The following is a 25,056-nucleotide window of genomic DNA, read 5'->3' on the forward strand; positions in this document are numbered from 1 at the left end:
AGGAATGTACAGGACCCCCTGACACCTTCAGACTGAAGGACAAAGAACAAGGTGCTGCTCTCAGTACGGATGTAACACACAGGACTTGCCACAAAAAGTGGTTGCCTGTTTTGTAGGGTCAGATTAGTAAGCAGGAGGCTTCACTGCTCAACCTGTCTCTGCAAAACACTTTGAGTGCGCAAAACCAGAGAGTGGGGAGACCACTTCCAGGGCAGGCATCAGTGGACCTGACAAAACGCAAACTTCCAGGAAAAGCCGAGCCTCGCAACGTATATGCCATGTGGCATCTGCATTTGCGACGAGACAAGCAAAGCACATGCCACCCAGGGGAGATTGCCCTATTCAGTCAGAGTTCATTAAAACAAACCCGACTTGACAGATGCCCAGGAGCCACAGCTTTAAACCTGGCTTGAACTGCCTGAACTCGCCTCCCCCTCTCCTCACCCACAGACCCACTTGGAAATCCCCTACAATTGTTGCTTCCACAGGAATTCAGGAAGATTTAACTCTTGTGCCTTGACCAACAGCTCAAAAATGTATTTCTAAGAGCAGTCTGTCAGAGGAGGGAAAGGAGAGAGGACACCACAACTGACCTATGCTCCTGATGTCAATAGTCACATCCACGTATCCATGCTCGGCACTGTGATACATGGCTTCCTTCAGGGCTTTCAGTTTGGCCTTGCTGTTGCGGCTGGCGCAAAGCGGAGCCGCTGCAGAATCGGGCAAGTCGCTCCCCTCGGCCAATATCTCCTCCAGGGACAGAATATCGCTCTTCTCTTTCTCCGGCTGAGCGAGCAGCTTACGAAACACGTTCCTATCAACCACAACACAAGAGAGAGGGAGAGATAAAAGAAAGAGAGAGAGAGAAAGCAGAGTTAGTGGTTATGCTTTCTTTCTGCCCAGGAGACTTTCTGTGTCATGGCAGGTTAGGACACCTATCCAACAGGCCAATCAGAAATTATTCCAATTAACAGTCATTAGGTAGGACAGGCTTACAGCAGCCCTGATGCAAACACCACTCCTGGTAATCCACCTGCACTGCCTGGACCACGTCTGCAAGACTGGCCGTGTTGCTGCAATAACAGAAATTGTACAGATGTTATATGTGCAGCAGGACCTCGTAGGAACAGGAATCCACGAGCTAAATAGGACTCTTACACGGTTGAACTTGGGTGGCACCTGCCCCACTCTTCAGGGAGGCTGAGTTGCCGTCAGAAAAGCTTTAAGGACTTTCGCTTTGAGGATACTACTTGAAAAGGGAGATGTGACTTGAAGCTACTGAAAACACCATCACCGTCGATTAACAGTTAAAGCAGTCTGTGAAAGCTGGAGCAACTAGACATTCAGCTAGGCCGATCAGGGCAGGTTCAAGCAAATTTGGGGCTGACTCTGCAAAGCCAGCCATATGGGCTGCCAAACAGCAAAGTCCAAATTCAGCCAGTGGCTTGGTACCCCACTCCCCTCCAGTTCATACCAGCATAACCTCACTGATCTCAGCAGACGTGCTCCCAGGTTTCCGTGGCTGTGAGAAGGGAAACCGGGCCAGCTCCATCCCACCTCCCACGTACCCTGGCAGCTCCCTGCCAGCGGCACCTGCACGGGCCCCGGCGCGGGGCGGCAGCGGGGCACAGCGCGTCCAGAACAAAGGAGGGATTCGGGGAGAGAGGGAAATACAAGGCAGTGTGGGTGCGTGGCGTGCAGCTAGGAAAGTAAGAGACAATTCTCATGTGAAAATTAAGCTGTGACTCTGTGACATGCACAGCCAGCACCCAAATCGAGGAGAGCCTCAGGTCCTCCTAGGTAAGACTGATACTATGATGCAGCTCCCACTCAAACCAGTTGGCACCAGGGCCCCAGCAGTGAACATAAGATTACAATAAATAAACTGTCCTCTCCGTCCCGGAGATCCCTCGTAGGCTTCAGATCGGCAGCATTGTTTGAACCCACCCTGACATGCCATTAGCATGTTATTAGGCTGGCAGCTCTTCTCTAAGCAAACAGATGGTAGATACTGTCTCTAACCTGTATCTATGTTCCTCTGGATGGCTACAATCAGAAAAGTAGGCATGTGAAGATCATAATACTAATCCATTATACTGCAATTAACTCCTGAATGTTGCAAGATCATGCATGCCAGGTGCTCATTTCATTACTTTTTAAAAAAAATTTGCAGCACACATATAACATGAACACACACAGGACTTCACAGTAAACACAGACGCAGAAACTCTGCTCGGTGACAGCTAAGCCTGCAGCAGCACAGACACAGTCCACCCCAAACCTCAGAAATAAATAGGTCCACAAGAAATTCAGAAGGAATGTTTCTGGCATTCCTTTCCACCCTCACATCGGCTACCATTTTACAAACATCACATTGCAACACACCACAAAGAGCCCCCTTCCCTTTTTTTTTAATCAGAAATCAAAAAGCAGTTTGTACCACCAACTGGTCAAATTCACATGCTAGCAAAAAGCCTTGTATCTCTGCTCAGCTGGTGGCATGTTTAATTGTTCATGCAGAGCTTCCACCCATCTGCTCAAATCACACCCCCAGGCAAAATGTAACCACTTCAACGATGCCACTAGACTTGTTCCCACTCTACCTGTGTCCATGTGCAGCAGCCTGACTGAAAGAGTTCATGTCACCTTGTGGAGTCATGGAAATGCCATTCCTGTACATTGTTCCTATCATGGGGTCAGCTCCTCGCTCCAACAGCAAACTAACCAGTTCAAAATTTCCTGTAAGTCAAGAGACGCATTTTTATTTCCTTTGCAGTCCAATTTTTGCTCAGCTAAATCAGAGATCCCAACTGAAGAAGTCAGTACAGTGGGAAGAGAAAGTCCTTACCAGCAGCTGCTGCCAACTGTAAGGGAGTTTCAGAGTAATTTTCCTCTCCATGCTCCAAGGAACCTTCCACCTTTGCTCCAGCATCCAGCAACAGCTATAAAGAAAATTTACCATTTAGAGCAACCGGGGCAATCACAGCGTTCAGAGTTCATGAACAGTGAAGGATGACAGTCTAATGCTTCTTGTTCTCTGCAAACCAGATGTGATGGAGGCAAACGACATGCAAATTCTGCCCATAATTTCACAGAGGAAAACTGATTCCTTTTTTCGCTCATTTGACACTGTTAAGACACCAGGAGCATTAGTGTCCAACTTCAGAGCCAAAAAAGTGTTACTCAGTGTTTCTGGATGGGAAATGGGGATAAGATCAGTGTTAGGAAGTAAATGCACTGAGGATGGAAGTACTGAAAATTTGCCCAACGAGCATCCTTCCTTCACGGTCTTCTAGAAGGTCAGCGCCATCCTAAAATGGATCAGATTTCAATTGCCTCCATCTTTAATATAAAGACATGGCCAAAGAAAGGCAATTCTTAGGAACAAATTGCAGCCATGAGTCCAAAACCTGCGGTCTCCATCAGGTACACTTCCACATGAATTATTAACAGTGATGAAAACAAAACTGGCCAAGGACAACAGGACGGAGCCTGCACTCCACCTCCTGCCTGGCCATTTCTGTCAAAGGCCTTCATTATTTCGGAGCTTCATTAAGTGTGCCGTAGACACAACTGTTTTGAAGAATAAACCCGCTCAATTTCTGAGATGCCAAAGCACAGAACCAGCATATTGCACATGACGCCTTGCTCGGGTAAGGAGACTGAGTGCTTCTCTGTCTTTGGAACAGAACAACGGTTGTTGTTGTCTGCCTCTCCCCCCACCGAGATAGCATTTTTTGTTTTGTTTTGTTTTTTAGAGTATTATAGTATAAGAGAGTGCAATGAATGAGTAAACAAACATATAAAACAAGTGGTAAGGAAGGAGCACAAGGAGTTGTCAGACTTTCTTTGGTGCAGCTTTGCTTCAAAATTGTCCTATTTAAACCTCATATTGGTTAAAGTTTGAACACAGTATTTGTTATGTAATAGGTCTATTATATATCAGTACACTCTAGAAGAAGCAGAAGTAACCAATATGAGTATGACAGAGGATACTGGTTTGAGATGGATGTAATTGTAACTGAAGAGGAGAAACAAAAAATGAGATGCAGGTAGGGAAATACAATAATACCTGAACTACAGGAATATGTCCATGCAACACAGCAAATGTCAGAGCTGTCCAATGGCGGGTCTCAGGGTGGACGGATGGGTATTTATGAGCAGTACTGACAACCTATAAACAAATTAAAGTTATTTTTTTAATGGCTTTCGAAGATCTATAAGTAATAAAATCCAACCTGCCTGAAAGCCAGGCACGTGAGGGAGTAAGTGAAATAGAAAACCTGGGAAAGGTGCTTTATAAAATGATCGGTTTCATTTTGTCCAGCAAAAAATTTCTTAATACTAGAAGCGTTCATGCTGACTTGACAGCTTGAATAGAGTTCATACCAAATGAAGTCTTTTTACCAACTACTGTAGCTCCATCTAAACCACTGGCCACCAGATACTTTTGCACAAAGGTCAAAACATCCATAGCTGTTTACAGCAGCACGCACTGGGGAAGCGAGGACTGAGCAGGATTACCTTAGCTTACAGCTAAGGACCATTCCCCACTGACTTCTGCAGGATGTGAATCAACGGTCCCAGGTCTTGGGATTGCTTCAGGTCCACAGAAATTCCTTCCATACAAATCAGTATGACTTTTGTCACTGACGTCAAGGAAGACATACTGTGATCCCCACACTAGAGTTTAAAGACGTGTTTCCAGGCTCCTTGTCCCCCATTGGAGGAGAAAAGACAGTTAAGAACTGATGGGGCAGAGTGGCATTTAAAATATGTTTTAAAAAAACTCCCTTTAACCGCTTTCTCCTGTCTGAGTTGAGTTAAAAAGAGCAGAGCAGCTACAGTCAAAAGGGATGCAAACTATACGCTTAAAAAAAAAAAGATACTTTACACATTACTCCTTCCCTTCTCTATTCTTTCATGCATGGTGCCTCTAACGCAGACCTTAGGTAAAAATCTCTTTGCTTCGGTTTCCCTGTCTTCAAGACGGAGATATTAATATTGATGAGGTTCACAGAGATGGTAAAATCTAATGAGCAGTTGCAATCTGAGATTGCACAGTCAGATGGAGTGTGACACTAAAATTCAAACTCTTATTATTGATCTTCAGAGGAGGACTAAAATCAGAGTAAAAGAGGCACCATCTCTCTCATCAGCCAGCTCTGCTTTCACTGTCTGGTCTGCAGTGGTTTTATCTATATGGGAGAGTAGGGCCAGTTATTAAATGCTCGGTTGCATGAGCAGACAGCATTTCCAAGCTTCACATGCAGGGTCTTGCTAGAAGCATATGACCAGTCCCTGCGTCCCAGTGCTAGGGATGAGGGCAGAGTTTGAACAGCCAGTGCAGATCCCACAGCTTGCGAGAGGAGAAAACCTGCACCAGCAGCTGGCCATATTGCCCAAATTTGCCAAAGGGAGAGCTCAAAATGCTCTTCTTTTTTTGCAGCCTCGTAGGGGCAAGTACACCACAAGCCCTGAAGCTTGCTGAGGAGGAGCGTGCTGAGGTCTAACACAGGCATGGGACTTCTTTGGGTCTGGGTTTGCTCCGAGGGAAGTGGATCAAGCAGTCTGGGTTTGGGCTGGGGAGCAAGAACATCAGAGGGTGAGGATGAGCAGGCTAGGTTCAAGGCAAAGCAGCCCCTCCAATGAGATACACATCCAGCTACTCCTCTTCTTCCAGCATGGACTCCCACTACTGTTTGCGGAAGCCCACAGCAAGCAGCGAAGAAAATGAAGTAGTTTTAACTCCTGTGCTCCTTTTCATGGTTACAAATTCTTTTCAGTAGACAAGTTGTTTGCAAAAGACCTGCAGTTGACAGGGCTTTTAAGACCTCCGTTGAGATTTGCTGAGCAGCTACAGGTCCTACCAACTCCACAGCAAATTGCAGCTTCTCAGCACATCTGGAAATGAGTCCATTTTCTCTAAAGACGGGCAATCAAAAAGGGAGGCACCCAGCATTTGAGGCTACTTTTGGAAACGTATATAACTGATTTGCAAAGTGAAATGGGGAAAATGATGCAGGCACCTGACTGAGTATTTATTTTTGTTCGTGGCTGATTTGCTTCATTTTTTCCCACATAATTGCCCAATTTGCACAGTTGGTTGTGGTGTGCACAAATCATCTTATAATTGCACGCCATAATTATTCACAGTTCTTGTCCCAAAGTGTTTCCATTTGATTTTGGAGCAAACACTCTAGAGAAATGAATCAGGGAGGTTCAAATTCCTCACTGGAGCCGTTCTCTCAGATGTCAGCAATTTCAAGAAGACAAAAGTGTTTAAATTTATATTTGGTTCAAGTCTGGAAGATTACTGGAGCAATTGGGAGGACTGGACATTCTTCTTGTAATGAAAACTTGTTCCAAATGAACCAAATGAATGCCACCTCAACTCGGTGAGCAACAAGCAGGATTAAAGGAAAGATCAGTCTCCATGCCTGTCCGATCTTTGGTCTGTCTATAGAGACTGCTAATAAGGGTTCAAGCATCCAATTACTGCCAGCTCTGAGGGTGGTTTACTTTGGGAGGGGAGAGGCAAGAGTGGATTCCACAAGGAACTGAACTGAAATTATCAAGTGACTTCACATAAGCCACCAAACAGCAATCAGATAGTAATGACTATCAGTCTCTTACAGGTGACATCCATGTCTACTTTTAAATTAAATTTTTTAAAAGTGCAAAATGTCCTGTTGAAAGCAGTGACTACAATTTATCAGCTCTCTCAAATCCAAACAGAACAGATGGAACACAGATAAGTGAAGCAGACAGCTTAATTTACTCATGACCTCAACAAATTGAAACTGGAACCATTAACAAATAGTTCTTTTGTGGACTTTCAAACGGCTCTTTAAAATGTACATACCTGCATTGCTCAGAGTGGTATCACAATCTGTTTGGAGGACAGATTGTGCAAGTTTGTGATGTGCGTTCATCAGAGAGATGCTTATATTCTGGAAGCTTCAAGCTCCTCATCCAACCGTTTTTAACCCAACGCATTTCATAAAACACAACAGTGGATCTTATATTGCACTCGTCTGTTGTGGATGCTTAGAAGTAACATCCCAATGCATGGAAATGTTCACGCTTTGGCAGGTCATCAGTCAGAAGGGTATTTCTTTTACCCTCTTCATTTTAACTCAGCTGAGATTCAGGCAGTCCTACCAACCTCATTAGAACTGTGCTGGTATTCATGTCTATATTCACTTGAAGTGTGCAATCACAAATAAATCAACAATATTACCTGTGGGGATAAGTCACCGATGACTTGACCCTTTCTGTGCAGTGGATCCCAGTGTTAACCTAATGTAGTTTGATTTCAATATTCAAGTGTTGCTGTCCAGGATAAGACAACTTTTTTCTGTTTTTAATTCTTGAACATTTTGCCCTCTCCTACGGTTTCTGTGGGTGGTTTAAGATGCAAACAAATAACAGAACAAAGATACAATCATAACAAAAAGTCCTCACCTCAGCATTCAGATCTGCTCCAGCATCTAGCAGCATCTGCACCATAGCCTCATCACCCCTGACACAAGCATACATCAGTGGAGTCATGCCCTAATCGTTTTTTTGGAGTTAAAAAAACAAAGGAATCGACACATTTACCATAGAACACTTTTGTTTGTTTGATTTTTTAAACAATTATTTAAGTACATATCATCACAACTAACAGTTTATATTTAACAAAATCCACTACCTCTGTTACAGACAAGCCCCTCAGACTAGCAAAAGCCAACAGTTTAGTAGAATCTCAATTATTTGCTGCCCCTTGGTTGGTTGTTTCATTTTTGTGTTGTCCTCAGCGCAGTGAGTGAAACGAGGCTTGTCAGTCTCATCTTCATCTGCATGCACTAAACTAAGCATCTTTGTCTTTAGGGCCTCAGCAGAGAAACGTTTATATCAAATCAGGCAACTCTGTTTCCACCGATATTAAAAAAAAAGGCAGTAACTCTATTCAGTTTTCTATGATCACTGTTTCATCAAATCTACTTTTTAATTTCTAATTCCTGACAGAGCCTTTAAAAACATCCACCATTTCTCTTAAGGCAGGTAGATCTGGGCACAGCTTTCTCATGCAGGGCTGGAAATATAAAAACTTTGTAGAGCGCTCCACAGCAAACAATGACTTAATTTTAAAGAAGATGCTAGATAGTATTGTTGCAAGTTGCTGGCTCTAGGAAAACACTGCCCGGTTCGGAGGAAAACTAGATTAACTGACCCTTTGCTACAGAACCACCACAATGCAATTTGTATTAATCCGAAAAATTGGGTGCAGCTGATCACCATTTCCCTCAAGATAAACATTACTTTGGCAGTGGTAATGAGTCTAGATGAAACCACGAAGATATCATTAAAACTACAATAAATTATAACAGAAAAATCTGCTTATTAAATATAGCGGGGGGTGCTGATCAACAGGCGCCAGTTGTTCTGCAGCACACAGCTACATCTCACGCATGTTTATAACCTATCTTGAGGTCCCCTGGTAAATTTGCTGTCAGATGATAGCACGCTTGCTGCTTAACCTGCGTGTTGCTGTGAAGTGAAATTATTTACAGAAACAGAGATGCTCAGCATAGCTAGAAGCAAAGCCACGACTCTGTTCTTCCTAGCAAGAACCCAGCTCCACTGCTTTTGCTGAACTTCCCATTTTTTCATGTTTCCATGCAAGGCTAAGCATAGTGGGCTCTTAGGTATGGGAGAGCTGCCCTTGCAGAGAAAATGTAAGTTAAAGTTTAACTCTATAAGATACTAAGATTTCTCAAGCCCCCTTGAAACACATTGAACATTTCACAGGATCAAATCCATAGTGTATTTTTGGAGATACAGAAAAAAGGAGCAGGAATTTGGGGCCTGATACCATTATTAACAAGAAGAAACTTCACCTCAGGCAAGGAGGGTTCTTGGGTGACGTGAAGTTATTGGCAAAGAGAATTTGAAACTACTTCTGCTGCAGTCAGTGGCACATTTCCTTTGGTAGTCAATAAACAGGACCAGAACAAACAGGACCACAAGAATGACAAAAAATTGTGCTTGCACCTTGAAATGTGGTGGTTGGGTTACAGCTTAAAACTAAATACATTACTTAAACTACTATTGCAATTCATTTAAATTAAGTCATTTAATAATTAAACTAAGAGTTTAATACAAAGGGTCTAACTGAATTTGAAGAAAAAAATTTAAAAGCCCCATGCTTGAACTCCAGCCTGCAAGTGACAGCAAGCACATGGGTGGCCACAGCAACAAATTCCCCACAGTAATTTCAGGGGCCCTGTTTAAGCAAAGAGTCTGCCTAAGTACTGTACATAATATTTTGGCTCTGTTGAAGCTGATGAGGGATTTATCACTGACTAAAATGGGGGCCCAGAATGTCATTTTGCACTATCAGGGTTGAAAACAGTTAACAAAGTTTCTAACCTCCCCTTCCCTACCACAGCTGTCACTGCTGCTTTTGCAGCTGCCCATCCCTGAGGCTTGCTCTGCAGCTCAGGCTCACTCTGCATCATCACTCAACCCCTCTCCCTTCTCATGTGGGAGGAATGGATTTTTAACGAGCCCATCATTACTGCTCAACACATAAACAGGAACAGGGCAACAACATGTGCAATCAACACAACAGGCATTTGGGTTTTGGCAAAATACAAAATGGCTTTTTCTTTCAGCCTTATATCACTTAGGGCTCTGTCCTGCAAGATGTGGGATGTCTGATCCAGTGAAGCATTTAAGCACAGGCTTAACTTTCACTCAGATGGGATGTAACTACGTATTCAGAGCTGAGCATATGATTAAGTACTTTGATGAATCAAGCCAGAGTGCTCCCAGCTTTCAGCCAGGAGGACAGAGGAAATGTGCTGTGAAAAGCTTCCAGGTTTAGACTAACTTAAAATAATAATGATTTAAAGAAGTATAATGTATAAACCTTGGAATGAACTCTCCGATATAAAATTTATTCTGAGAGTATTTCCCTCTTCTAAAGCATTTCTCAAACTAAATCTACAATATTGTCTCAAATTGAAACTACTGAACAGCAACATAACTCATATTCCTAGAGCAGCTTTCATCTCAGAGGACCTGAATCCCATTTAAAATGCAGCTCCCATCACAGGCAACTACTACAGGGGTGGCAGTCGGCTGTCTCCTGACGAATAGGATGCCAAAGCTCTGGGACCATGCAGTGACACTTTCATCAAGGGCACCAGGATCTTTCATATTTGTGCAGAAAAGGCAGGCTCTTGGCCTTGAAGGTCTCATCGAAATGAGTCTCTCTCAGAAAATTCAGGCAACTCCATTTCAAAAGGAAATAGTAACATCTGTTGCCGTCATTTCCTCCTGGGAATAGGGAACAACCTTATGAACACCACAGTCCAGCACATTTCTGCTGGTAGGCAATCACGGAGGCAGGTTTATGCCAGATAAAACCAGTAGCCTCATTGAGATGCTAGTATTTGTTAAGAACTTACCCAAAGACTAGGGTACAGACTCATAAAGGGATATAGCTTACTAGTTCCTTTTATTCAAGAGAAATTTAGGCTCCTAAATTGGCGAGTGTTGGCCACAAAGACTAATAGAATGGTAATGCTGTAGAGACACTGTCACATCTAGGTGACCAGCTCAAACTGGGCCCAATTTAATGACACGGTGAAAGTGAGGTAGCCTTTACAAGCCAGGGGTTGGGTGCTATACATGAAATGCTTTGCAACGCTCGGGGCAGTTTTCTGTGGAAAGGCGTTCACCTCACAAAGACCTGGCCCCCCGCACTGTTCATGACATTAAAACAGTTTTAAGTATTCAAATCACCACTAAGTTCTCTTATGATTATCTTCTGGTTTCACCTGAATCAGTTGAATTTTAAGAAAGGGGACTTATATGTTCTCTTGCTGAGTTACCTCAGTATAAGATAATCAATGTGACTCAAAATGACCAAGCTTAACTTGAATGTTCACCTAATGGTGCTTTAATGCAATGCAAAGGGTTGCAGGGAAAGCATTAAGGACCTTCCTAAGTTGGAGCTCATGTTCTGTAATAAGCAGACAAAACTCTCGTGTTTTATAGTAACTTCTTTACATTTCCCTTCTGTTACCTGTTCACTCATGCTGTTAATTCCATCCGGCCCCAGCAAGGATATGGCCTGTTTAACTAGATCTGTTCGGCCACAGTTCAGCATTCGGAAACCCAGGTCCTGCTTGAACTTCGCTTCAGTGGCAACTGCATCCAGTTTCCGAGATGCACAAAAACAGTCGTCGATTCTGTGAACGTGAGAAATAAACTCCCTCAGAGGACAGTCAGAGGACAGACCTCACTGTCCTTAGCAAAATAATACTTTGTCCTGTCTCTGAAGGATGTAGGTCGTACACACAGTCATTCTCCTTTGACCTGTATGCTCAAGGGAAACGCTGAATGTGAAATGCTAATGCAAGTTAATGGAGATCGTCCTTGATCTATCGTTTATGGGACATGTTATACATTTTATTAAAAATGGGGGAAAAGGCCACAGCTTTCACTTGATGTTGTTTCTGTGCTGGCGCAACCCACAGAGCACTCTCACCGCAAATTCCCTCTCCACATGAGAGGTGATCCAGTCTCCCCCATCTGAAAAGTTTCACTGCCTTCAGTAAGCTCTGGATCTAGCATCCAACGGACACACAATCACTGACAATAAAAAGAAGGGGACGTGGTGTAATTCCAAAAGGCTTCAAGGATCTTACCAAACAGCCCCAGCAACAGGGAAGCCTTTTTGGAGAAGGAAGTGCAAATCCCACAGACAGACAGGCCACCATACGGTCAGGGAGGAGAAGGCACTCTTGCCAGGTAATTGTGGCAAAGCACCACAAATCCTTATTGGCTGTGCACAACCAACGGGAGGCCATTTGTTAAGGTCTAGTTCAAAAGATCCTCAAACTGCTCAAAATATCCACTTCAAATGGAAGAAGGCCTAGGAGTTATTTAGCGAAGATGTGAAGCTACAGCTCCAGAGAGAGCAGGCACTTCAAATCTGATGTTTATCCAACTCAGTTTCATCTCATTAAGAGATAGCTTTGTTTTTCTTTCATGCTGAAGAGTGTCTGGGGCAGAGGGTGGAGTCCAAATCCACAGTGCTTTTCGGTGCAAACTTGAACTGTGTGGAAAAATACCGCTTTCATTCTCCAAAAACACTAGGTCAGAAAACAAGGGGCAACTTATGAATGAAAAACAACAACAACAATAATAAAATCAGAAAGGAAAAAGGCAAATACTCATTGAATATTTGTATTCTATTAAATATGTAAAAAATTGCAGGAAACAAAAAAAAAAGGCCACAAATAGCTTGTCATTATCATTTCATTTTCTCCTTCAAAGTGCTCTATCAGAGCTGTATAAAATATAGAACACTGCTTAATATTTAACAATGATATGCAATGAATACACCGTTTACATAGAAGCAGTGATATGTAGTTGTAGCTTCTGTTCCTCCCCTTTCAACATAGGAAGGAAAGCGGCACAGGAAACGATAACTAATTTCATCAAAGCTGCAGCAGGACTTCGTACTCAGACCTGTATCTGAGCTCAAGCTTGCCTATCTGGGCCACGACCAGATTAGAAGACAACAGACATTTCGGTAAGGCTCATTCTACATGCTCAATTTTAGTTTTGACTGCTGAACAGTTGATGTCAGATGAATGCAAATAAAGCTTGGAGTACCATTACTCCGGGCTATGAGGATGACGCTTCATTACAACAGTATGCTGCGAGATTAATGCACAACACTCAATCGCAATAAACACACCATAACAGCAATAATAATAATAATAATAATAATAATAAATTCCTTTGGAATAGTATGTTCCACAACAGAGATGAAAAAACAGATCCATCATAAGGTTGCTTTTTGTGCAATACTTTCTGAGCAAGTTTAAGAAAAAAGAAAAAAACATCAGAGACATGTAGGGCTCAGCTCAATGACACAGAGATCCATGGGAGCAATTGCTCTTTTTACAAGTTCACACGCTACAGCGGTATTTGCTACTTGTTGCACCACAGCATGAGATGCTAGAGGTCACCTGTGCACTCTTGCAATGTACAGCAAAGATAAAGAAAAGATAAAGCATGCTCAGAAGGAAAGAGCTTGGGGTTTTCAGTGCACACGGAGAAAGCATGGACTTCTCGGCTCCAGCTGGCCATTTCCAGATCACTCTGGACTGAACATGAGGTAGATGCTTGGAGAAGTGCAGCTATGGAAAGATCAAGAAATTCTCTGAGGGCTGCAGAGGTGTCTGCCACTATGAATCATTGCTTGTGTTAAGCCACTGCTTCATCATTTGTACTGAGGTATATAACATACATTCTACATTCAGTGAATAAAATGGGTCGAACTCACTGCTGGCAGAAACAGACAGAGCTTCACTGACGTCAGCCGGGCTTGGTGCATGCAAAACGCTTGCCGATGATCTTCCCTTTACAGAAAGCAAGATTTTGACTTGGTTTGCACACCCACACAAGGGAGGGAGGACGAACAAGGACCTATCTTTCCTATCTTGTGTGGGCTGCCCAGATGTCTGCTCTGGCACGGGTTAGGAATTACTTACTCCTCCATGAGTAACTCCTCCCTGAGCTAGCTCTGGTCCCCTGAAAGCCACTCAGTCCACCTGCTTATAGCCAAGGAAGGAGCATCATAATTGCTGTTGATATTGGGTATCAGCCAATTAGCACTCCTCAGTCACCTGGGGGACAAGGGTCTTGGTCCAAGGCTAGGGCTCCTAGTAGCTATATCTGCCCAAACGCTACGACAGCGATACAGGTTCAAAGGAGTGTGTGCCCCAGCTGCAAGGCTGCTGGGCACTGACTGGTGCTGGTAGGTCAGCAAAAACTGCTGACCTCTCTGGGGTGCTTGTACTCCCCATGACACAGCTCTTCAGGGTGTTCCTGAAGGGACACAGAGGAAATGTGATCTATCACAAAGCAAGAGACCAAAACTCAGTGCCATTACCAGCTGTCCAGTACCTTGTTATACCCCCAAAAGGACCCATGATTAATGAGTTACATCCCTGATTTACGGGACGTAACAAAAGAAACCACATGGTAAAATTCAACATAGATCACTGCTGGTGCTACTATTATCCTATTTTATGAAATGGATAACGATTAAACTGAGGAGTTCATTAAAATAAGAGCATGATGTGAAGAAAAGGAATGGAAAATGCTGCAGAAAAGAAAATGTAGCAATACCTGGAGAAGCCAGAGAAATGCATCAGTTAAGAAAAGGAGACTTAACATGTACAGGTATAAAGGAGTGAAGAGACAGATCAAAAACGATCAGGAAGTACAAGTACAGAATGGGAGAACATGGCATCACTTGCAACACTGGAGAAAACCAACTGGGAAAATGGTACAGCAGACAGAAGGAATAGGCATAGCTCAGAATGAAAATCATAAATCAGAAAACTCCTAAGCCATCAAAAAAACAACCCCAAGCCAACACAGCAATGCATTTACTCCTAAATCCTCTTTCATACCAGTAACTGTATAAAGCTGATTCCAACAGGATCATTCTAGTTAATATGAACTTACCCAATGGCTCCGCTCCATTTTACACTGTGTAAGTGGCTGCTGCACTATCATGGCAATGGGTACAATATAGAATCATAAACGTAAAAGGGTGCCTGATAAATGGAGGAATGGAGTAGGCACCCAGGGCTGCTGCATTCAGATTTTTTAACTTTGTACTGCAACAAAGATACCAATGAGTTATAAAGAGGTAGGAAAAGAATGGGAAGAAGCTTGAAAAATAAGGTTGAGAGGGAACAGTTAAGTGAGCTAAATATACAGGATCACTTTTTAGAATTGTGAAACTGTGCATGCAAAGAAAGGGAAGTCAGCGTAAGTGCTGCTGAAAAGAGCAATGCAAACAGAACTGGAAACCTCCCCAACTGCACAGTCAGTTCACAGTCCTTTTGCCAAAGAGTATTTGTGATCTTTCCAATTGCATAGGATTCTGACACGGGCTCGAGAGTGGGACATGCCCTCCAAGGCCATGCCAGTTTGTTGCCAGATCCTGCTGACTGCCAACTCTCAAATAGTCCATCCTGCCCCCTTCGTCCACATCCCATAAAAAAGGTGATTCTTCATGAAAGCACCCACCTCAATCACTTATCTTTCCTCTGCCTTCTATCCCTTCCCTTCCCTTCCCTTCCCTTCCCTTCCCTTCCCTTCCCTTCCCTTCCCTTCCCTTCCCCATGCACTCAACAGTGCTGTGAAAACCAGCAGAGCCCCATGAACACAGTAACCCCCAGGAACGACTGCTATTTAGAAGTAAATTCCACAGATATTCAGCTTAATGAAATCCTTCTTTGTGCCTGGGGGTGGGTGGATGTCTTAGATCATCATTAATTTAAGCAAATCCAAATCAAACCAAAAAAGGGGTGATCCAAGGGATGCTTCTACTCCAGCACTACTGACCTGGGGGGCAGGGGAGGCTGATAGGAGAGAGTCTTCAGTGGCCCGCACTCTCTCGTCTGCTCCTCCCTGGAGACAATCTCAAGGATGGCAGGACATTGCCACTCCGGATGCTAGCTGGGCCAGATAAACTCTGAGGTCCCTAGAGGGCACACTGAAGAGGTGCTATAATAATAAAGGCACTGATAGCACCTTTTGAGGGGGATCCACTTTCCCATAAGTTCAAGTCTCCACATACGTACTACCATGGTTTGCGTTCCACAGGTTTCCGAATTTAGCAACCTATGGACTGCCCAGGCTCCATGGGACCAACACCACCACTGCCCACATGCTCAGATCCCCATAATTTAGAGACATTATTATGCTTGAATTAACATGTGCTAATCATAGGCCTCGTGTTCAACAGCAAATCCACCCCTCTAATTCAGGGGTTCAGTCTCACAGCCTATACACTCACTAACTGGCCCTACGCCACCTTGAATCAAGCTAACAATTACCTTTATAGGTAAAAGGAAACTCAGGAACAGGTGAAACATTCTCAATTTTATTTTTGTAGCAAAAACCTGTGACCACATTTTTTAATTTACAATGCAGCACGATTTTCTCCAAACCTTCTTATAATTCTGCACAGATATTGCTTCTACAGCAGTTATTTTCAAAATCATTATAGTGTTGCCACTGCACAGAATTAACATTACTGTGGCTTTATATGGGAAATGCCATGGCAACATTAATTATTTGCAAATGGTCACTGTCATATTCGTTATGGTGACCATGGCATTCTATCATGCTCTGAAATACTCAAACCTCTGAAAGGAGTCAAAGATAATCTTCTTCATTTATAATGGGTCCTAATAGCACAGCAAATTATTTTTATCTTTTCCCAAACTCACCTTATGAAAACATAATGCAGCACTTCTACAGAAGCAGTTTAAATGCAAGTTTTTTTCATTTTCACTTGGACCTGGGTAGGACAGGGTTTGTGCATCTCTTTAAGAAGTTACTCACGGACTGAATGCATTTGGGAAAATGGATGATTCAAAGGCAAAGCGTTTCCATTTTAACTGGTAGACACAGCAGTTCTCTTATTACATAGGTTTTTAATTATTTGTTCTTTTGGAGGGGATTATTGCTATAGTCAGTAGTGGACAATTTAAGAAATGCAATGCTCTCTAAATGTTAAAGAAGAGAGAGAGAGAGAGAGAGAATATTCTAATCATGTTCTAAGCTATACATGCCAGTATAGGTGGCACCATAATAGTTAATTTAAAAGAAACAGAACGCAGACCTTTACGAGCAGAAGGACAAACAGTTCTCTTTGCTGAAATGAACAGATCCTCCTCATGGTATCCAAGCACCAAAAACTAACTTGCCCACCTGGGACCTGATCATCAGCCCTTTCAATTAAAAGAATGATAATCTATTAATTAAGGCGATCTTTTTAGCTCTGTAGAATTTATTCACTATATCTCTGTCCTAAATATGAATGAGGTCTCAGGTCAGAAATTATAGTTCAGCTGGCTGGAACTCTGGAAGGAGCCATATTTCAGCCAGGAAAATATGTTCATTTGCAGTGTTTAAGTTCCTGAGGTCAGGGATCGCCGTTTTGATCTGGGTGTGCAGCGCCCATAGAATAAGAGTCTGTCTCGTTCTTTGCCTGGGACTCTTCAGTGAGACCACAGAAACAAACAGGAGTATCGGGGTAGTAGACCATTTGATTTAAATTTGTTGGAACTCTTTCCAGTGTGGTGCTTTAAAAGGGAATACGATGCTGATACTAATATGACTGCAATATAAATACTACATAGTGACAATTATTTGCATTTTCAGTTTTGGAGAAAGAGAAGCTTAAGCTCCAACATTGATCAAAGTAATGAAGAGGATCGTTTCTTGAACGTAGACATAAAAATACCTCTGTTCACTTTAATGAGGAGCCAAATTGGACAAGAAAATAAAAATACTCTGGATATTTATTAACGGCCTCTTATTCTTGTCAAAGAGACACTGAGAATAAATTGGTTACAGACACTGGAAAATACATTAAAAACGTGATGTTTTTAATTTAACTCTATATTTCAAAACGATTTTAATATTCCAGTCCATGTGTATAGGCCCGGAACCACTTTCAAAATTGAATCTGACTTCAGATTTTCAAAAGAGGCCAACATTTGAGAGGAAAATTTGCATACAGACTCATCTCATATAAATAGATAGCACAAGTCTTCACTAATCAGCAGAAGACAGTATGTTATCTGTATCCTGATTATTGTACTCAGGAACATATATAGAGATGGAGCATATGAAACACTGATGAACTTGCTCTCAACGGAAAAAAACCAGAAGGGCTGTATCCTAAAGCTTGTAAAAATACAAGCGTGCTCTGGCCCTAAGACTGAAGTAGAACATAAGGAGAAGGTCCTCCTCTCCAATAATTTTTTATTACTGTTGTCTTCACACAGCAGGTTGCCATAACAGGTTGAGATTCACCTCAGGAAACATGTGCACTACCTTTTAAGTATTAAAATCTCCTTCATCCTCTGGTATCGTCTGCCCCGAGGGACTGTTGCATTTTGTCAAGTAGCTTGTTTGCAACCACTCGCCGCTTTGGCATTTTTGTGTCTAATTACTGCAATAGCCACGGCTGGTGTTAAAGGATTAGTGCATATTTGCAGGAAGAGCAAGGACATTCAAGGAGCTAGGCGCACAGCAACTGTCCCTACTTAACAGCGGCTGGATCTAATTAAACAGAAGAATTTCTTAGCAATTTTCGACTCTCTCTCTCCCCACAACTTCAGCCCCTTTCCCAGCGCATTTTAAGAGAGAGTGAAGAGCAGCAGCAATATTTTTCTGTCTTCAAATCTCGATTTATTAGTCTATTTATATTTTTGTGTTGTCGCATAAGCACAAGATTTCCATAAATAAAATATTACATGCAACTCTTCCTCTTTTGCTTTCAAGTGAGAACTGTGTATTTGTGGTATAGCATTAAGATGACATGGCAAATGGTGTAGCCTACTCTGAAGTAACAGAACATCTTGCCTTTATGCTGCTGTAGCCTTCCCTTTCCACAATCTTAAGAACACCCTCTGCAGTGAACCAAGGGTGTTCTCATGTTAAATAAACTTCAGTCTTGAGGCTGATAATCCTATTTTCCTAGCGAGCCTTCATTAAGAGGGATGGTCGCAGATAGCAAAGCGGCCTCAGTATCCCTGAGCTAAGGCTTACTTTGAAATTGGATCAGATTTTCAACCAAAGACAGATTTTCAAAGGCATTTAGACACTGACCTTGCCCAGAGAGCTTTCTAGATCAGAGCTGTAAATGCAACTCAGAGCTCTGGGTAAGGCTGTGATGGGGCAGCCACTGCTGGAGCATATGGGATTGGAGAGCTAATAAACCTGGTCCCTTGCTACCGCAAAGCTTGGACCCAACTATATTTTTGGCTTAAACTTACTCATGACCAGCTAATATCCCCATATTTTTGTGTCCATGCTGCCCCTTAAATAAAGTCTATCTTTCCCTCCTTGGTGTTTACTCCTGATATATTTATATAGAGAACAGCCATGTGGTCCCTTCGCATTCACTTTTGCTCAGCTAAATGAGGCCTGTTCTCCTAGTCGTCCTCCGTTTAAAAAAAAAAAAAAATCTTGTCAGTCCTCACATTATCCCAGTCCTTTTCTCTGTATGTGGTCCAATGTGAATATTTTCTTCACCTCGATGGTATTTGCTCTTCCACATCACCTCCTTCTGCATACAGAGGCACCGATATTTTCCTGCTTTGACTAGAAATACCTCTCCTGATGCCTCCTCAAATTTGCTTTTTCATGGCTAAGGAAAAAGCCAGTTAGGTGGTTCACAACTACTCTGTGATGAAATATTGCACTCCAGTCTTTACCACTTCGCTCCTTTTCAATAATCAGTTCCTCATATAGTATATATTATAGTACATATTACATACATACTACCGTATATATTTTTGTAATTAACCCCCATGTGCTTGCCCTTACACTGCGGACAAATGAATTTCATTCCATTTCTATTGTTCCAGCCCTCAAGGTCATCCAGTTTTTCCTGGATGATTTCCCAAACTTGTTCTGTTTGGACAATGCCTCTCAACTTTGTGGCATCAGCAGATTTTAATTTCATGAGCACAATGTTGGTATTTGTGCCAAAGCCTTTTCTGAAAATTAAAAAACATCAGTTCTAAGATGGAGAGTTGAAGAACTCTGCTCGTCACCTCCTTCCAGCCAACAGAGCCCTTGTCATCTCTCTTTGGGCAAGCTCCTAACTCACTTTCCAATATTTCTACTAATCCCTATCTTCTCCATCTTAACTAATAGCTCCCTGCATGGACTGTATCAAATAGCACGCGGAAGTCCAAATAGATGAAATTTACTGAATTTCCTTGGGGTAGAAAATCAGTTATCTTATCAAAAAGCTATTAGATTAGTCTGGCAAGATCTATCTTTAGAAAGTCTATGTCACATTTTCTCCCATTTTTACCTCACCAACAAGCCTTTAATTAGTCTTTGCTACAAAAACCATTCTAAGGCCTTGCGTATTATTGATGCTATACTAACAGGCTGGAATTTTCCCTGGATCATTTTCGGTCCTTTTCAGATATGGGCAGTCTTTATTAATCTTTAGAGTAACGGTGCTACTCTGGGCTTTGGTAAAAATATTTCCTTCTGACCCTCTGATTTCATGAGCCAGTTCTTTCTCGTCTCTGAGACAGGGGTTATCTTGTCACCCCAATTTGAGTGCATTAAGCTGCATAAATTTGCTCTCCTTTTGGTTATGTTTTTCCGTTTTCATAACCTTGTGGCTATAATTTATTTTTCCTTTCCCCCCAGGATTTTCTTCCCGAAAACAGAAGCAAAACATTCATTTAAGTTCTTGGACAATGGTACCTGGTGGTGCTGATGCCCATTACTCACGAGTGCCTTCTGAAGGCCAGGACTTGCGTTTACCAGTTTCACTGCTGTACTCCATGAAGAGAGGAGAAAAACATCTTTGTTGGTAGTCCCGAGCAGAGGAGGGACCCAGACTCACAGCTAGTCAGAGGGCAAAAGATATTATTTACTGTGTTCACTATGTGAGAGCCCAGCATCCTCTGGGAAACCAGATATGACTCAGAACTGCTGGCTATGTGTATGAGCGAGCAATTAAAGGGGATCAAGTTATCACGGCTTAAGCACGCACCATCCATCAGCTGAAAGGCGGCAGCAAACCCTGGGCACGCTCTCAGCCCACCCAAAGCATAAAGAGGAACGTGTCAGGCCCACAACGTGAGGAGATCTCTTGGGATGCTTCAAGCTTCTGTGCCGCCCTTTGCAAACGGGGTGGCTTCACACATCAGTCATCACCCCTCAGCACGCGAGTGGTAACTTGCTAAGCCACAGAAATTCAATAGTGCTTGCTGGCATGCCCAGGCCCTACCTCGCTGATTTGCGAGAGCACATCCTCCCCGTCAGCTGGAAGCCCGGCCGTGCTGGCCAACTCTTTGAAACTTTCCATCTGTGCACAGGCACAATTCTTGTCTTAGTGTAGCCTGTGTTTTGCCAGCTTTGCGTCACACGTACGCTGTGCTCAGCCAGAGGTTGGGATGACCGACAGCGATGCTATCACCCGCAAGTAAATTTGACTAAACATAAGGGGGAGCTCTTACTACACCAGCTGAGAGAGTGTGTGCGCTGCTGCGCAATTCCCCTTGAGTGTGGATAGTCCCCTGAATACCAGGGACTGCAAACAAGAGATTGAGATGTCTCTTACCAGCACCCTGTTGATACCAGAGCCCAAGAGGTCTCCCGCAGGCTGCACATAAATATGAAACAGGGCACCCCCGTGGAATTCCACCTACAAGGAGTCTGATGGCAAAAATGCCATTTCCCATCAGCACACTCTTTGGTTACAACTGCCAAAAAAGGACATCAGACCTCTCTCAAGAATTTTCCTGGATTCCTCCTGCCGACACCTGCCTCCACTGAAACAGCTGCGGTTATGGCCTGTGATGGATGGTAATGAATGCCGCAGGGAGCAATCTCACTTTGCTAATGTACAAGAAAAGACAACAGCTTTTTCATCCACAGATAAGAAGAAATCATTCATCAAGGCTATTAACCTGTGTCTCTTCCAAACCTCAGCCTGGAGCTTCTCAGCCTTCAAATTAACTGGGTAAGGGACAGGTACGAAGGAGCATTAGAGGAGAGCCACCCACCACTGCAGCTGCAGGCAAATGTCTAGCCTTACGGGGAACATTTCCAAAGGATCTCGATGCTCTGGGGCCACATGCTGCACTTCTCTTCATTCAGATGCCAGGAAGAGTCCCTTGGATGTGACAAAGGTTCCCTCAGTAACCCCGCGGGGTGTTTCTTCCCCAGCCAAGCTGGGGACATTCAGGGTTCACCAGTTAGTCCTCCAAACTCAAATAGGGCAGGCAGGGATTTCCTGAAATACCTTTTCCCCCTTTCACTGGAACTATCAAGAGGAAAGAGACTGCCCACTTGATTTACTTCAAGAAATCGGGGAGCTGTTGTCCGTGGGGAGGAGGCTCATTGCTAGACCCAAATTTTGCAGACAGCTATCTGTGGAGTACCTTCCTACCACCTCCTACGGAGAACAACACCGTGATGAACTGAAATCTCCCACCAGCCACAAAGATCTGGGAAAAGCAGCTTTCCCCAGAGAGGCCAGAATCGAGACAAAGTTGAATACAGGAAATTTGAAGTGATCCTGGAGGTACAAAAAAACATGTCCGATGACACATAGGAATTGTCCTTTCTAGAGGGTAACTGCCCTCAGGTCTTCAAGACTCCCTGAAAGTGGACTTTTTTTGGATTTTTGCTGCTTCTGCATCTCAAAATAATCTTTCCCCCTTCCACCCCACCAGCCCCAGGACATACATACCCTTTTTAAACCTCTGACTGGCCAGAAAACAGCACTTTATCCAGTCAAATGCAGAAGTGATGATGTAACAGTCACCTGCATGACTACCGCTCTCTTGGGGCAGTTTGTTCTACCATCTGGAGATCCTCCCGGATTGCCATGATATACCACCACCAGAAATGAAGCCACTGACCCTGGCAGAAGGCATGGCAGCCTTTGTGCTAAACCAAACAGGGTGCTCCTCCCTTGCTCTGTTTCTCTGCATTCAGCCTACAGCCTGCAGCCCACATACTCAATGTAGTCATCCATTAGCAATTCCCCCCAGCACGTGTCTAACACACTGTTTTTTCATAACAAACTTCCTCCAGAAAGGAGGTATGGAAGAGACATGCAAAGAACTTCTTCCGTTTAGGCTAAGTAAGCAGAGAGGCACATGTGCTTGGACTCCCTTTGCAGATGTGATGAAGAGGAGCAGCCAAAACCAGACATCTGTTTGCAGTCACCCAGGGCCAGGGCCAACGGAGAAGAGACATTACCTTATTGCAGCAGATGAGCAGGTCCAACAGAGCTGTTACCACCTGCGCCCTTCTTTGACAAGAGATCGCCTCCATCCCCCGAGCCCTTCATTAATGAAAGGTCTAGCACCCCGCTTTACCAGACTTGTGCCAGCCGAGAGTTTCTTTGCACTGAATTTTCTGCTGACTATATCCAATCGCTTCAAGCGGCACACGATACCCCTGGTAAAGGTGAGGCCTCATTTAAGTCTGTGCTCCCACTTGACCAAGAATACTTTGGACCCATGTGAGCTGCAGCTTCACCTAGCTGTTGCACAGCCAACAGTCGATTTGTCCGTGAAACCCACCTCCTTGCAAGAAGTGGAGACAACTGTCCTATTTAAAGCTGCCACTCCTGGGGGAAGCTAAATGTTTATATCCCTGTCTATCTCGCAAGGCGCTGGAAAGGGAAGTCACTTTCTGGCATGTCTGCTGCTATAAAACTAAAAGAGATTAGGAGGGGGCAGGCAGGCCAGCTTCCTTCAGCTCTCCCGCCAGAGGAAGAGCAGTTGCTCTTTTAAGAGATGAAAACATTGCAAGAAATAAAAGAATTGATTTAAAAAAGGAAAAAAAAAAGAAAAAAAAGAAAAAAAAAAAGAAGAGAAGAGAAAGACTGGAAATAAGACAGGAGGAAGGCAGAGATGATTTACAGATCCACATATCAGGAACCTCACTGCTGGAGTATGTGATTGAGCTGGGAAGTGTCACATGAATATGCTGGGAGACCTCCACGCTCTAGGTTCAGATAAGAAACTGAACATTTGTTTTTTATCTGCACTGAACCTGAACTCCAAACCCTTTGAGATTCTGCCAAATCTCTCTCTCTCTCTCTCCTTTTTCATGCATATTCTTCTCATGTGGAAGCTGATTTTGCTTTACGCTTTTGCAATGACGTGTCATGAAACAACACTGGAATGAGGCAATGTCACAGCACAGGACGTGGAAAATGGGATGTAACACATGATGAATTTTTTGGTTCAAGTTCTTATATTTTAGGGACTAAAGTTAAGAAAAGCCTAGAAATTGAACTGGTTTCAAGGTTCCACTTATTAAGACGTTTCTATAAAGGTCATGAAAATGTATCAAACTAACTGCATTTAAAATCCCCCAGCTGTCATCTGTTACAGAGCTTATTTGAAAAGCCATCTCCTGGAAAGCTGTTGGGTTTTTTCCCCCACAGTGTTTGCATTTATGGAAATCGTGCTCGCTGAGGACTTGATACTTAGAAACACTTCCTCCCTAACAGGGAGGAAGGAAAGGCTGGCACTTGGGTTGGTGGCAATGGGAAGTGCGAATGGTCTGTACTGAACACAAAGAAAAAATTACAAGCTGTAAGACTTCAAATTAATGTCCTGATGCTTCACCTTGTTCTTCAGAAAAAGCTGAGCCTTTCCTTTGATCTCAGAATTACAACTGCATAGAGCCTGATTCTCAGCCACACAAAGAACCTTTTTTTACGTGATGCTGGCAGTACCCACAGACCGTAAAACAAACACCAATTACACGAACACTCATTTGCAGACTTTTGCCAGAACAGTAGAGTGAGATTTTCATTTTAGGACATCAATAAGGTGGCTACAGTCAAATAAGGGCATACTGCAGAGTCTGGTCTGTGTAAAACCCAGAACTTGGCTCAGAAAAGATTTCTCTTTTCATTCCCACCTGATTAATTCTGGGCTGTGTTCTTCAGTTTCATTCCCGCCTGCAAGAGTGGAACAACAGCTATCACTTATTTTCTTTATGAAATGAATTCCTGATAGCAGCTTTAAGCCAAGCACTGATTCGCTCTTCAAAATTAATAAATATTCCTGGAGCACAATGCAACTCATCCCTACTTTAAATCATTTGGAAACTTCTGTAAAACTCTCCAAATAACTGATGGCATTTTCCAAATACATGCTGGCAAAATATAACTTTAACTTAAAGAGTAGTATATTGTGGGTTTCTTCATCCATAAGCATTCAATTGTTTTTAACTTCATTTTTAAGACAAAGGATGTAGGGTAGAAACACTAATAGCTTATCTGCAATCCTACCTAAGCACTAAAATAGGTATTTAATTGTGCCTTTTCAAAACTAGGTGCTTGGTCTTCAAAAAGTGCATAGTACCTATAAGTCCTGACATTTCAGTAGGGATGCAGAACATTGCACTTTTGGAAATGAGGGCCAAGATGTTCACACTGAAGGGAAA

General features: G+C 43.1%; 1 protein-coding gene across 4 annotated transcripts in view; it reads right to left on the reverse strand.

Annotated features, from left to right (window-relative positions):
* Positions 1 to 25,056, reverse strand: part of ABTB3 (ankyrin repeat and BTB domain containing 3) — a 189,284-nt gene that overhangs the window by 24,675 nt on the left and 139,553 nt on the right. For 2 of the 4 annotated variants that reach the window (XM_068943908.1, XM_068943880.1), the window contains 7 exons: positions 11,081 to 11,246; positions 7,468 to 7,557; positions 4,073 to 4,174; positions 2,849 to 2,942; positions 2,604 to 2,739; positions 2,023 to 2,046; positions 594 to 814 (listed from right to left, as the gene is read on the reverse strand). In XM_068943908.1, the coding sequence (XP_068800009.1) occupies positions 594 to 814; positions 2,023 to 2,046; positions 2,604 to 2,739; positions 2,849 to 2,942; positions 4,073 to 4,174; positions 7,468 to 7,557; positions 11,081 to 11,246 (833 nt within the window). The remainder of the gene's footprint in view (positions 1 to 593; positions 815 to 2,022; positions 2,047 to 2,603; positions 2,740 to 2,848; positions 2,943 to 4,072; positions 4,175 to 7,467; positions 7,558 to 11,080; positions 11,247 to 25,056) is intronic. The other 2 variants (XM_068943898.1, XM_068943891.1) reach the window with 2 other exon arrangements.

Source organism: Struthio camelus, chromosome 1 (genome assembly GCF_040807025.1).
Source record: "Struthio camelus isolate bStrCam1 chromosome 1, bStrCam1.hap1, whole genome shotgun sequence".
Taxonomy (NCBI): Eukaryota; Metazoa; Chordata; class Aves; order Struthioniformes; family Struthionidae; genus Struthio; species Struthio camelus.